Below are 13,798 nucleotides of genomic sequence, written 5' to 3'. Positions count from 1 at the left end.
GCAGGGGACAGGCCTCCGGGCAGCCCGGAGAGGGCAGGAACTCCGTGCAGGGAGGTGTGACTTCGCACAAAGTTTGGCAGCCCGGGTCTGGTGGCATGGCGCCGCTTGCCCGGGTGCTTCGGCGGCGGCGGATCTGCAGGTCCCACTGCTCTGCTGTTAGGCTGGGGACCGGAGCATCACTGAAGAGTGCCGCCTGTGCAGACGCCCCTCTGGCTCTGGTGGTGCTGGCCCGTCTTCCGCGAGCCCCCGCCTCCGGGAGAGCCGCATCCCGCGGCTCCCGCCTGGTGAGAGCTCGACTCCAGGAGAGGCCCCGCCTCCGGACCCGCGCCCTGGGAGAGCCCGTCCGCGCGCTCCGCGCCCCCTGGCCGGAGGGTTTCTGGGATTTCAGTGGGCGAGGTGTCCACAACCCACACAGCCCCCCCCAGCTCTCTGGAGTGTCCCGGTCATGGCCCCTCCAGGGCAGCAGGACTTCCGGCCTGGCCGGGGGGAGGAGCGCATGGCAGACGTTCCGTTCCCGTCCTCAGCTCCCGCCGCGCACACTGCCGTCACGGGCTCTCACGTTAGCTCAGGCTGGCCTCGAACTCACTGTAGCTGAGCGTGACCTTAAACTCCTGTCCTCCTGCCTCGGGTCACCGATGCTAGAGAGCAGACCGGGTGTCACTGGGAAGCCTGAGCGGGCCTGGGACTCGCGGCCGTCCTCCTGCCTCAGCATCCCCGGGGCTGGGGCGGCCAAAGTGCGCCACCGCGCTGCCAGGAGGGGCGAGCCCGCCCGTCGAGGGTGGCGGCGGGCTCCGGGGTTCCCGCTGGGGCTGGGGAGGGCGGGCAAGCCGCAGCTGGTGGGTGTGAATGCTGAGGAGGCTGCACCAGGTTCCCTTCATTTTAAAACTTCACTCCTTCATTCATTCCTGGAGGGGGTGGGGGGCGTCAGAGGCCAGAGGGTGGGCGTCGGTTCTCCCCACCGCATTGGTCTTGGTGATTGGAGCTCGGGTTATCGGGCGGGGCTGCAAACCCCTCCAGTGGATCCCGCACGCCAGCTCGCCCTCCCTGCTGCGCGCGCCCTTCTGACCAATCCTTTGCACCGGAGATGGAAATGGGGGGTAGGAGGCCCATGTGGAGCCTGGGGGTAGATAGTGGATAGATAGTGTATCCAACTTGGGTGTCTACATAGTGTTTCCAACAACTTGGGTGTCTACATAGTGTATCCAGCTTGGGTGTCTACATAGTGTATCCAACTTGGGTGTCTACATAGTGTATCCAACTTGGGTGTCTACATAGTGTATCCAACAACTTGGGTGTCTACATAGTGTATCCAACAACTTGGGTGTCTACATAGTGTATCCAGCTTGGGTGCCCTGGGTCACGTGTCTCCCGTCTCCCTAGGGTGCAAGATCAAGGCTTTGCGCGCCAAGACCAACACCTACATCAAGACGCCGGTGCGCGGCGAGGAGCCGGTCTTCATCGTGACGGGGCGCAAGGAGGACGTGGAGATGGCCAAGCGCGAGATCCTGTCGGCCGCCGAGCACTTCTCGCTCATCCGCGCCACGCGCAGCAAGGCGGGCGGGCTGTCGGGCGCCACCCCGGGCCCCCCGAACCTGCCCGGCCAGACCACCATCCAGGTGCGCGTGCCCTACCGCGTGGTGGGGCTGGTGGTGGGGCCCAAGGGCGCCACCATCAAACGGATCCAGCAAAGGACGCACACGTACATCGTGACCCCGGGTCGCGACAAGGAGCCGGTGTTCGCGGTGACCGGGATGCCCGAGAACGTGGACCGCGCGCGCGAGGAGATCGAGGCGCACATCACGCTGCGCACCGGGGCCTTCACCGACGCGGGGCCCGACAGCGACTTCCACGCCAACGGCACCGACGTGTGCCTGGACCTGCTGGGGGCCGCGGCCAGCCTCTGGGCCAAGGCCCCCACCCGGGACGGAGGCCCCCGCCGCCGCCAGCGGCCTGCGTGGGGACAGCGCCCTGGGCGCCGCCAGCACCCCGAGCCCTTCTACGTGGGCGGCCGCGGAGGGCCGCCCTGCCGGACCCGAGTCCAGCAGCCCCTACGGGGGCTCGGGCAACGGGGGCTTCACCTTCGGCGGGGACGGGCCCGGGGCGCCCGCGGGGACGGCCGCCTCCGACGACTGTGACTTTGGTTTTGACTTCCTGGCGCTGGACCTGACCGTGCCCGCCACGGCCACCATCTGGGCGCCGTTCGAGCGCGCCGCGCCCCTGCGGCCTTCAGCGCCTGCCCCGCCGCCGCCGCGGTGAACGGGGCGCCTCCCAGCCCGGCACGGGCGCGCGGCGCAGCAGCGGCGGCGGGGCAGGCGGCGGGGCCGCCACCACCCGCGCCACTCGCCCACGCTGCCGAGCCCGGGGGACTCGGCCTGGAGCTGCCGCTCGCGCGCCGGGGCGTCCCGGACCCCGTGGGTGCTGTGCCTTGGCGACCCCGCAGAGCGCGCTGCCGCCCTTCTCCGGGGGCCCCTCTCTGCCCAGCCCCGCCCAGGCGGCCTCCACCCTGGACGCCGCCGTCGCCGCCGGTCGCCGTCGCCTCCGAGGGCAGCCACAAGCCATCCAGCACCGCCTCGGCGGCCGCGGCGGCGGCGAACTCCTCGGCGCCCGCCGCGGCCCCGGGCCCCCCGCCGCAGCCTTGGCTCGCGAGTGCGTGGTGTGCGCGGAGGGCGAGGCCATGGCCGCCCTGGTCCCCTGCGGCCACAACCTCTTCTGCATGGACTGCGCCGTCCGCATCTGCGGGAAGAGCGAGCCCGAGTGCCCCGCCTGCCGCACGCCGGCCACCCAAGCCATTCATATCTTTTCCTAGCGGGGCGGCCCCGGGGGCGGCGAGGGGGCGGCCGGGAGGCAGGGGGGCCCACGCGTGTCGCAAACAGCTTTAACTCCTGCAGCAGGCGTCGAGGCCGTCAGCCTGCGGCCCAGCGGCAGCGGCGCCTCCGTCCTTGACCAGTGACAGTATTGAGTGAGCCGGTGATAATAAAGCCGGAGAATTCTCTGTTTGCACTTTTTATTAAGACACCCTGTCCCGTTTCCGGGGTGATCTTAGAACAAACAAAAAAAAATAACACGATATTTACAACTCTCACTGGATTTAACAGTGTGGATTCTTGTAGAGACTTCCAGAACAAGGCAGGTGGCTTTGTCCCCCCCACACACACACACATACACACTCCCTTTTTTTGGGGCAAATACACCATTTTGTACATCCGCCACGGGGTGGCCAGCGGAGGGGAGGGAGGGTGTCGAGGGGCGTCCCATCAACAGATTTATAACTTTGGTTTGACTGTGGTATTTTTTTGTTTCTGTTTTTTTAAATTAAGACTCAGTGTTGCGGTTTTTCTGTTGTTTTTTAAAAAGGTTTTTAAAGTTTTTTTTATTGTTATTTTTACTTCATACTTCCTGTGTATATGTAGGGAATTTATATTAGATATATGTACTTTACGGAATAAATTTTAAGAACTAAAATATATTTTATTTTAAATAAAGCAACGGACCTTTAATCTTTGACAGCTAAATCACTGATTATATATTTGCTGAACTGATTTAAGGGTTTAAAAAAATTGTATCAAGAGTTTTATTTTTGGACTTGACAGCCTTCCTAATAAAGTTGTTTTCTTATATGTCAGCACTGGCGTCCACGTGGTGTGGGAGGACGAGACCCCAGGATGGGCGTCCCTGGTGCGTGGCCCCATTGCCCTCCATCCGTGAGATCCAGAAAAAAGAGATGGGGTTGCCGGGCGGGGTGACCACGTCTTTAATCCCAGCCCTCGGGAGGCAGAGGCAGGCGGATCTCTGTGAGTTCGAGGCCAGCCTGGGCTACAGAGTGAGATCCAGGGCAGCCAGGGCTGCACAGAGAAACCCAGAAAACCAACAATAAAACTGGGTATTGAGATAACAACCAGCCCTCCTGGTGCTGTGGTCCCCCCACCATAATAACGGTCCCTCTATTGTCTGGGAAGGCAGCTGCCCCCTGGGGCTGCCCCTGGTGAGCATGTGGGGCCCTGCCATGCACCCCCTGAGGGCTGCAGATGCTGTGAGTCAGCCCCCCTCACTCCAGGATCTGCCCTCGCCACCAAGGCGGGATGGGGAGGCTGTGACCAGAGCTGCATGGTTGCTGCTCAGTGGACGCCACACGGGACAGAGAACCTGAGCTGTGACTTGCGGGTGGTGTCGCGCTGTTCTGACATCCGGCAGCGGTCAGGGAGGGCCATGGGGACGGGGGGGGGGGGTGTCCTGCAGGCGGGGGACGCGGCACACGGCGACTTACCCCCAAGTGAGGACGCCACCAAAGGGCAGCTCGGTGAGCCAGGGGTGTCGGGGTCACAGGGGTGTGGTGAGGGGTCACAGGGGTGTGGTGAGGGGTCACAGGAGTGTGGTGAGGGGTCACAGGGGTGTGGTGAGGGGTCACAGGAGTGTGGTGAGGGGTCACAGGAGTGTGGTGAGGGGTCGCTCACAGGAGTGTGGTGAGGGGTCACAGGGGTGTGGTGAGGGGTCACTCACAGGGGTGTGGTGAGGGGTCACAGGGGTGTGGTGAGGGGTCACAGGGGTGTGGTGAGGGGTCACTCACAGGGGTGTGGTGAGGGGTCACTCACAGGAGTGTGGTGAGGGGTCGCTCACAGGAGTGTGGTGAGGGTCGAGTGTGGGATCACAGGAGTGTGGTGAGGGGTCACAGGAGTGTGGTGAGGGGTCACAGGAGTGTGGTGAGGGGTCACAGGAGTGTGGTGAGGGGTCACAGGAGTGTGGTGAGGGGTCACAGGAGTGTGGTGAGGGGTCACAGGAGTGTGGTGAGGGGTCACAGGAGTGTGGTGAGGGGTCACAGGAGTGTGGTGAGGGGTCACAGGAGTGTGGTGAGGGGTCACACACAGGAGTGTGGTGAGGGGTCACAGGGGTGTGGTGAGGGGTCACAGGGGTGTGGTGAGGGGTCACAGGAGTGTGGTGAGGGGTCGCTCACAGGAGTGTGGTGAGGGGTCGCTCACAGGAGTGTGGTGAGGGGTCACAGGAGTGTGGTGAGGGGTCACGGGAGTGTGGTGAGGGGTCACGGGAGTGTGGTGAGGGGTCACAGGAGTGTGGTGAGGGGTCACAGGAGTGTGGTGAGGGGGTCACCTCTAAGGCCTGCATCCTACCCTGGGCTGGGGGGCCGAGGGGTTTGAATGATGCCAATCCTCACCTGGCCACACACAGATAAATCCCAAGACCCAGGAATCGCTCTCCAGACGCGATGGAGGACCTGGAACTCCCCTGGTGGGCACGACAACGCGGGCCTTAACCCCAGTCCTCGGAGGCCGCACCAGATCTCTAGTTCGAGGCCAGCCTGGGCTACAGAGCGAGTTCTGGACAGACGCCCAAACCGCACAGAGAAACCCTGTCTCGGAAAACAAAACAAAAACAAACAAACAAACAAAAAAGATTCCTTTGGACAGTTGGAGAGCTGCCTGAGGTTAAGAGTAGGTCTTGCTCTTGCCAGGGACCCTGTTTGCTTCCCAGCACAGGCCCGGTAGTTCACAACCACCTGGGGTTCCACGATGCTCCTGTCTGGCCTTGGGCACACACAGTTGGCATACAGTCACACAAAGTCACACAAAGGACACACAAACAAACATAATTTTTTAAATCTTGATTTTATTGTGTTTTATGCTAGGCAGTGTTGGCGCAGGCAGGAGGATCTCTGTGAGTTCGAGGCCAGCCTGGGCTACACAGAGAAACACTTTCTAAAAAAAGCAAAAAACCTTTAAAAAAAAAACACCTCTTCTTTTAAATGTGTTTCTGGGTGCAGTGCTGGAAGAGGCCAGGGGGGATCCTGGAGCTGGAATAACAGACAGGAGCCACCTAACGCTGGTGCTGAGACTCGAACTCGGGTCCTCTGCAGGCGTGTGAGTGTCCTTAGCCACTGGGCCTCTCTACGGTCCACGTCAGTTACTTGATGTGTGCCGAGGTCAGAGGACAGCGGGCCGGAGTCCACTCTCAGGAATCGAACTCCTGCCGGCTCTTTTCACTGTTTATTCATTCATTTTTAATTTTCTGAGACAGGGTTTCTCTGCGTAGCCCAGGCTGTCCTGGATCTCTCTCTGTAGCCCAGGCTGGCCTCGAACTCACAGAGATCCGCCTGCCTCTGCCTGAGGTTAAAGGCGTGCACCACCACCGCCCGGCTGCTCTCTTTTCACTTTGCAACAAAACCTTTGTGTGTGAGTGCGTGACAGCCACCGTGTGAGGGCCACCAAATGATCGCCACCGCGTGCGTGCGGAGATCGCAGCTCTTCACGGCTCCTCCTGTCTGCTGCCCCTCGGGAGTTCTGTCCCCGCCGTCCTCTCCTGCAGGACGCTGACAGGGACGCGCTGCTCCGCCCAGCGCCGTGGACTCCAGGGCACGGCAGGATCTTTCCCGCCGTCTCTGGTCTTCCTCTGACGCTGAGGCGGGGCGTCCCTGAGGCCCCGGCCGTCCCCTGAGTGCTGGGGTCCCAGGCCTGCACACCTGCGCCACTTCCAATTTCTCCAACATCCAGGTGTGGGCACTGTGCCTGCCGCACACACTGCTCATCCAGAATCAGTGAGCGGGCCGGGGGGTGGCCCAGCGGTTAGAGCCCTGGCTGCTCTTGCCAGAGGACCAGGGTTCAATCCCCCAGCACCGTCTGTCCCTCCAATTCCAGGGGATCTGACATGCTCTCCTGATCTCCGTGGGCACCGGGCATGCGTGTAAGCAAAAGAGCATACACCTTAACTAAAATAAATAAATCTTAGCCCCAGCACTTGGGAAGCAAGTGGCTCTGTGCATTCCAGGCTAATCAGGGCGACACATTGACACCCTGTAAAACAGATAGACAGACAGACAGACAGGGCAAGAAGAGGCCCGGTGGGTGAGGGCGCTTGATGCCAAGTCTGAGGACCCACAGGGTAGAGGAAACGACCTCTACAGATTTGTCTCTGCGTTCTGCAGCTGTCATGGTAACCTACCCCGGGACCGGAGGACATGTCACCTAAGCAGAGACAAGGAAGAATGGAACGGGTAGGTATAAGATATGATGGAAATCATTGTATATACTAGTAAACAAATTTAGTAAAATAGCAGCCTTAGATAATTTGCACTGTAATTTGTACTGTTATGGATTCTTATATGTTGATACAAATGTAAACTATTTTTATACTCCTGTTTAAGATAATTTGTATATTGATACAAATACAGAACTATATTTGTTATAATGTACATATATTTCTACTCTTATTTGAAACATTTTTATATTAATACAAATGTAAATTTATATCTGTCATACTTTATATATATTCTACTTCTGTTTAGGATATTCAGTATATTGATATATATTTAAGATTATTGTCATATAGCATATTGCACTATATATTCCTACCTCTGTTATAAATATCTTGTGTATTGTCACAATTTTGAAGTCATCATTCTTCACCATACATTTGCTTATAGACTGTTTACCTTATTTACGTGAAGCCTTAGTCCTTAGGTTATTTCGGTAGATAAGATTTATAGATTTATAGTCGCCTATGCCTGTCATCTCTATAGTTATGTTAGTTAGGTTATCAAGATTTACAGATACATAGGTTAGATGGGCAGGTAATCTTCAAACACTTCATAGACCTGGAGAATATGGCATTTAAATAACTTAGAATTCTGTTGACATGAGACACAATTGCTCCTGGCTGCACCAATTGATCCCGAGAGAATGTTGGGCTTCTAAGACATTTCCATTCGGAAGTTTGTCTTTTTGGCACAAAATGGCCTACTGGGCAAAGAACTGCCCTTGCCTTGACGGCTGACAGTACAAATGCAATGCTGTCCTTTCTGGACAAGCGGGACACAAGGAAAGCGACCACTGTACTCTGCCAAGACAGGGTAAGATGGTCTCTCAGAATTCCTGCTTCTGAAAATGGTCTGTCAGATACTCTAGGCCTGTAGCCAATTTGAATGCACCAACAATGCTGAGAAACATTAGGTGACTGTCCAGGCTGCCAGCTGTCTTGGTCTACTCTTGCAAGATTCCCGAAAGTTGCTTGCATCCATCTACCATTTCTCAGGTACCATTATGTTCCTTCTCAGGTCTTTGATGGGATTGAAGACTAGCAGTTATAGCTACAACTTAGTATATATAATATCTTAGATAGAACATATTAAGTATTAGATTCAGGTTCTTTAGGATAGGACACCTTTGAATGATCTTTATAACATGCCATTTACCTATGCTCTATACTTCTCTGGATTTTAGTATGTGTTTCTTGCTTGATATTGTTTGCATTGGTTGTAGTTACATCTTATCTAGGTCATTATCCCTCATTATTCCTGAACAATATTTGATAACCTTTCCTTTGTATATAGTCTTGTATTAGGTTAGAACCTTCTTATTTAGACAAAATGGGGGAGATGTAGTGGGTAGCCATTCTAGCTTGGATCTGGAAGTTCCAACCCCCATTGAGACTCTGGCAACTGTCACGCCTACGAGGCGGGGCCAGGGGAGGTGCCTGGGGACCTGAGAGCTGGATGGGCCAGCGCTCTCTCTGTACTGGGACACTGAACGGTGAAGGTTGACCGAGCAGAGCTCCAGAGAACACCGCTGGATTGCGATACACCTACCCCAGACCCTGCGACCTACCTATTACTTAATTTGTGAGTTACGCCATTAAATAAATATCCTTTAAACTATGTGGAGTGGCCAAAATAATTTCACCAATACCCACTGCATGGGATCATCCTGACCACAAGGGAGCAGGACCCCACATTGCTGGAATTGCTCACAGTGGCTGCTGGGAAGCCACCCTGGACAGTCACAGGGTCCAGCCAGCCTCCCCATCCAGACACTCGGGAGGTGGGGGATCAGGAGTTCCAGTCCAGCCTCCCTACGTAATGAGTTGGAAGGTCGGCTTGGGCTTCATGAGACCCGGACTCATGAAAGGGGGGTGTGGGGGAGAATATTTGAATCTACCCACTAATCCCTGCGCCAGCTACAAGTACTTTATTTTTTCCCTATTGGTTTCTTTCTCCCTTCCCTTTCTCTTGAGACAGGGTTTCTTTGTGTAGTTCTGGCCATCCTGGGACTCACCCTGTAGACCAGGCTGGCCTTGAACTCAGAGATCCAACTGCCTCTGTCTTCAGAGTGCTGGGACTAAAGGTGTGGGCCACCACCGCCTATTTTAATTTATTTTTTCATATATGCATGTATTTGAATCTGGTAAAAACTGTTCTTGGTGTGGTTCCCAGATGTCACGTGCAGTATCCTTAAACCCACCAAGGCTGCCCCGTCCACTAGGAGTTCAAAGGCAATGGGGAAACCTTTTACATGCTAACTATAATAATTTCATGATGAATGGGGGAGGGGGAGCCTTGGGTTATACAAATATCTCTCCTGGGCCTGTGAGACGGCTCGGCTGGGCAACCCGAGTTCAATCCCCAGGACGCACATGGGGACCCCACGATGGAGAGAGACAGTACCCTACGGTTCGTTCCTGACCGCCCCACGGCTCCCGTGCCTGCGCACGTGCGCAAGGCAAATAAGTACTGACGTTTTCATTGTTGTTTATTTAAGAATTCTGTGTTAAAAAGTCCACCCACCCCGAGGCCAGCCTGGTCTACAGAGCAAGTTTTAGGACAGCCGGGGCTACACAGAGAAACCCTGGCCCTGGACCGGGCGGGCGGCGCGTCTTCTGTCGCCCCCGTGTGGCCAGAGCTGCACATAACACCCTGCCCGCAGCCGCTGCTTGCACTTCCAACACGTGCCGCGAGGTGGCGCCGTCCACCCGCTGGGCCTGGTCCCAGCCAGCAGCCCGCAGTGATCTTGCTCCGCTCGCAGGGCCTCCCGTGAGGCGCCCCGGACTCTGACTGCTGTAACAGGGATGGCGTTTTTTAATTTCAATGAAAAACTTTCTTCAGATAGCACCCCACTCTGCAGACCAGGCTGTCCTGGAACCCACTCTGCAGCCCTGGCTGTCCTGGAACCCACTCTGCAGACCTGGCTGTCCTAGAACCCACTCTGCAGACCAGGCTGTCCTGGAACCCACTCTGCAGACCAGGCTGTCCTGGAACCCACTCTGCAGACCAGGCTGTCCTGGAACCCACTCTGCAGACCAGGCTGTCCTGGAACCCACTCTGTAGACCAGGCTGTCCTGGAACCCACTCTGTAGACCAGGCTGTCCTGGAACCCACTCTGCAGACCAGGCTGTCCTGGAACCCGCAGACGTCCACCTGCCTCTGCCTCCCGAGTGCTGGGATTAAAGACGTGTGCTCCACACCCAGCAAAGCTGACAGTTTTTAAATCTCCCATACCAAAGAATCAACTTACCTCGGCCATTTACAGTTTTATTAATTTAGTTTGATTTCACACGCGTGAGTGCTTTCCACACACGTGTGTCTCTGCACTACCTGAATGCGGCACCTGCAGAGGCCAGAAGGAGGCATCAGAAGGCCCAGGAACTGGAGTCACGGTTGTGAGTCCCGTGGGTGATGAGCGGCTCGTGCTCTAACCTCTGAGCCATCTCACCACCCCCAGCCCACGCCACCCTGTGTGCAGGTCTGTCCCCACAGTCCCCAGTCTGTCATTTCTGCCGAAGGGACGTTCTTGACCCACTGGTTTGAGTTTTGAGCGACTGGGCTGGTCGAGGTCTCCGTGGGCGCTGTAAACACTATTTCAGGTCATTCCTGGGCCCTCGGGGTGCTGAGGAGGAGCCCGGGTCCTTCACCCTGGGCCAGGCGATCCCCAGTGTGACAGCCACAGCGGACCCCAGAGGGACCCCCCAGTGATACCCCTGTGCCCCGCGGTCTGTGGGTGCTGTCTGTGTGGGAACCCCACACTGCACGGGGTGACAAGCAGGGAGCAGCTGGGGTCACCTGGAAAGCGTCTCCCTGGCTTTGGGGTCCAACGTGGGTAGGGAAAAGATCCGTCCTCTTCACATATGTTTCTTTGTTTGTTTTTGTTTTTTTGTTTCAGAACAGGGTTTGTCTGTGTAGCTTCTGGAGCCTGTCCTGGAACTCGCTCTGTAGACCAGGCTGTGTGCCATCCCGTCTGGATTGTTTCTTTTCTTTTTAAAGATTTATTTATTGCCAGGCGGTGGTGGCACACAACTTTAACCCCAGCACTCGGGAGGCAGAGGCAGGTGGATCTCTGTGAGTTCCAGGCCAGCCTGGGCTACAGTGAGTTCCAGGACAGGCTCCAAAGCTACACGGAGAAACCCTGTCTCAAAAACAAAACACAAACACAAACACAAACACACACACCTTGCAGACAGGGTGGGCGGTGGTCAGGGCAGGTGGGAGCCGCAGGGGAGACGTATCATGCAGGGGGCACTCCCGTGAAAAGTTTTATTATTAAAGGAGGAAGGGGGAGGAAGGGCGGGAGATGCACATCAGGAACAGAGGGAAGGGACCTGACAGATGACGTCGTCAGGGCGCTGGGCCGGCCAGGGGCGGGTCCGAGTGCTAACGACGTGCGCGGTGGTGACGGTGGAGGCCAGAAGGGGGAGCTGGGTCCCCTGGAGTTACACGCGGTTGTGAGCCTCCACGTGGGCGCTGGGAGTCGAACCTGGGTCCTCTGGAAGAGCAGCAGCGCCCCTAATGCAGTGATCACAAGCCAGACCTGAGCCGAGGCTCGCCCGGGTGCCAGCGTTGTCTCAGCCCCTCGGGTGGGCAGCCCACTGCGGACGCGGTGCAGCTAAGCGCTCGGGGGGAGGACCCACGGGGAGGAGTCCCGGGCCCCGGGCAGAGGAGGCTGGAGCCGGGGCTGGCGACAGGCCTGGCGCCCATCAGGCCAGCGCTCGCTCTCCCCGCTCAGCCTCACCCTCCGCTCCCTTTCCCCTTAGCCCAGCCGGCAAGGAGTGATCCTCCGGCCTCAGCGGCCGGCGGGATGACGGCTGAGCTTGGGTGCTGACCCGCTGGGCGGGGCGCAGCATACGGACCGGAGTCCCTCGGTTTGCATCCAGTGCGCGCGCGCGCGGCAGGCCTGGGTAGTGCGTGCGTCGGCTCCGCGGAGCAGCGCCGGGTCCGGCCAGTGGGGGTCAAAGGTCCCTCGGCCCTGCGTCCGCCCACACCCACGCGCTCCATCCCGCGGGACAGAACATTCTTCTGGCTCGTCAAGATAAACTGACGTGCGACCCGCCGCGGCTGCTCGGACACGGGACAGGGACACAGGGACCGGACGGACGCTTAGAGACCAGCCAGCGGGTGAGCGCGGCCTGCGCCCCGCCCACTGGGGGGATGCTGGGCGGGCTCCACCCTGACACGCCCAGGCCCCTCACCGGGGTTCTGGCGGGGCTCCACCCTGACCACGCCCCCAGTCCCTCACTGGGATTCTGGGCGGGGCTCCACCCCGACCACGCCCCCAGCCCCTCACTGGGATTCTGGGCGGGGCCCCACCCCGACCACGCCCCAGCCCCTCACTGGGGATTCTGGCGGGCCCCACCCGACCACGCCCCCAGCCCCTCACTGGGGATTCAAGGCGGGGCTCCACCCTGACCACGCCCCCAGCCCCTCACTGGGGATTCTGGGCGGGGCTCCACCCTGACCACGCCCCTAACCCTTACTGGGGGATTCTAGGCGGGCTCCACCCTGACCACGCCCCCAGCCCCTCACTGGGGATTCTGGGCGGGGCTCCACCCGACCACGCCCCCAGCCCCTCACTGGGGATTCTGGGCGGGGCTCCACCCTGACCACGCCCCCAGCCCCTCTCCCGGGGTTCTGGGCGGGGCTCCACCCTGACCGCGGAGCGGGTCCCGCGGACTCCGGGCTCTGATCCCGCCCTGGCGGTCCGGTGTCCCGGCCTGGCCTCGGCTCCGCCTCTGTAGTAGGACGGCTGGGCCGAGCCAAGAGCCCCGAATTCACCCCGTTTTCCCTACAGTTTACATAATGAGGAATCCCGGCATTTAGGGACTCACACAGCCCCTGTCACTCACGGTTGCCATGGCAGCGTCCACCGGCCGCTGCGGGCTCCTCTCTGGCTCCTGATTGGACGTGTCACGTGCTTGAAAGCACCAATGAGGTGTTCCGGGTCACCTGTTGCTTCCGGGTTAGAAGCAGGGAGAATTGAGGAGACAAAGGAGATTTCCCTCGGGGACGCAAACCCACGCGGCGTCGGACTAGTGAGGTTTCAGTTGCTTTTTGTTTTGTTGCTTTGGAGACAGGGTTTCTCTGTGCAGCTCAGGCTGGCCTGGAACTCACTCTGTAGACCAGGCTGGCCTGGAACTCGCTCTGTAGCCCAGGCTGGCCTCGAACTCACAGAGATCCCCCTGCCCTCCGCCTCCGAGGGCTGGAGTTAAAGGGGAGGCCGTTTTTTGTTTTCTTTTTGAGACACAGTCACATTTTGTCTCCTAGGCTTGTCGAAAACTCATAGCAATCCTCCTGCCTCGGGTTCCTGAGCGTTGGCCCCCCAGGCGATTGTTGCCAGGCCCCGTTTCCCAGGTTCCCCTTCTCTCGTCCTCCCCTTCTCTCGTTCACCTGGTTGTTCACGGGTCACTGACTGCTGCTGTGCGCGTGCACACGATGCGCGTGCCTCCGTGTCAGCGTGGAGGTCAGGGGACGACGTCCACCACGCGTGTCGCAGATCATCTCAGGGCCTCAGTTTACCTTACCCAGGGAACCATCTTGCCAGCCCAGGATTTTTTTTTTTTTATTTTGGTTTCGTTTGTGTTTTTGAGGCAGAGTCTTGCGTAGCCCAGGCTAGCCTGGCACTAACCCAGTGTGTGGTTGGGGATGACCCTGCAGCCCTGCTCCTCCCACCTCCTCCTCCTCAAGGCCGGGCGGACAGGCGGGTGTGGCCACACCGGTGTCCACAGTTTGTGTTTCTTGCTCCCCTGCTCACCC

General features: G+C 58.4%; 1 protein-coding gene across 1 annotated transcript; it reads left to right on the top strand.

The window, feature by feature from the left end:
• The first annotated feature begins 95 nt into the window (after nucleotides 1-95).
• Nucleotides 96-3,622, top strand: Mex3d (mex-3 RNA binding family member D). The gene is given in 6 exon segments (XM_028858620.2): nucleotides 96-1,097; nucleotides 1,305-1,918; nucleotides 1,920-2,218; nucleotides 2,221-2,625; nucleotides 2,628-2,792; nucleotides 2,892-3,622. Coding segments are annotated over 6 exon segments (2,544 nt in total). The 3' UTR covers nucleotides 2,951-3,622.
• Nucleotides 3,623-13,798: the final 10,176 nt, after the last annotated feature.

This window comes from Peromyscus leucopus, chromosome 22 (assembly GCF_004664715.2).
Source record: "Peromyscus leucopus breed LL Stock chromosome 22, UCI_PerLeu_2.1, whole genome shotgun sequence".
NCBI lineage: Eukaryota > Metazoa > Chordata > Mammalia > Rodentia > Cricetidae > Peromyscus > Peromyscus leucopus.
This window is presented reverse-complemented; position numbering and strand designations above follow the sequence as displayed.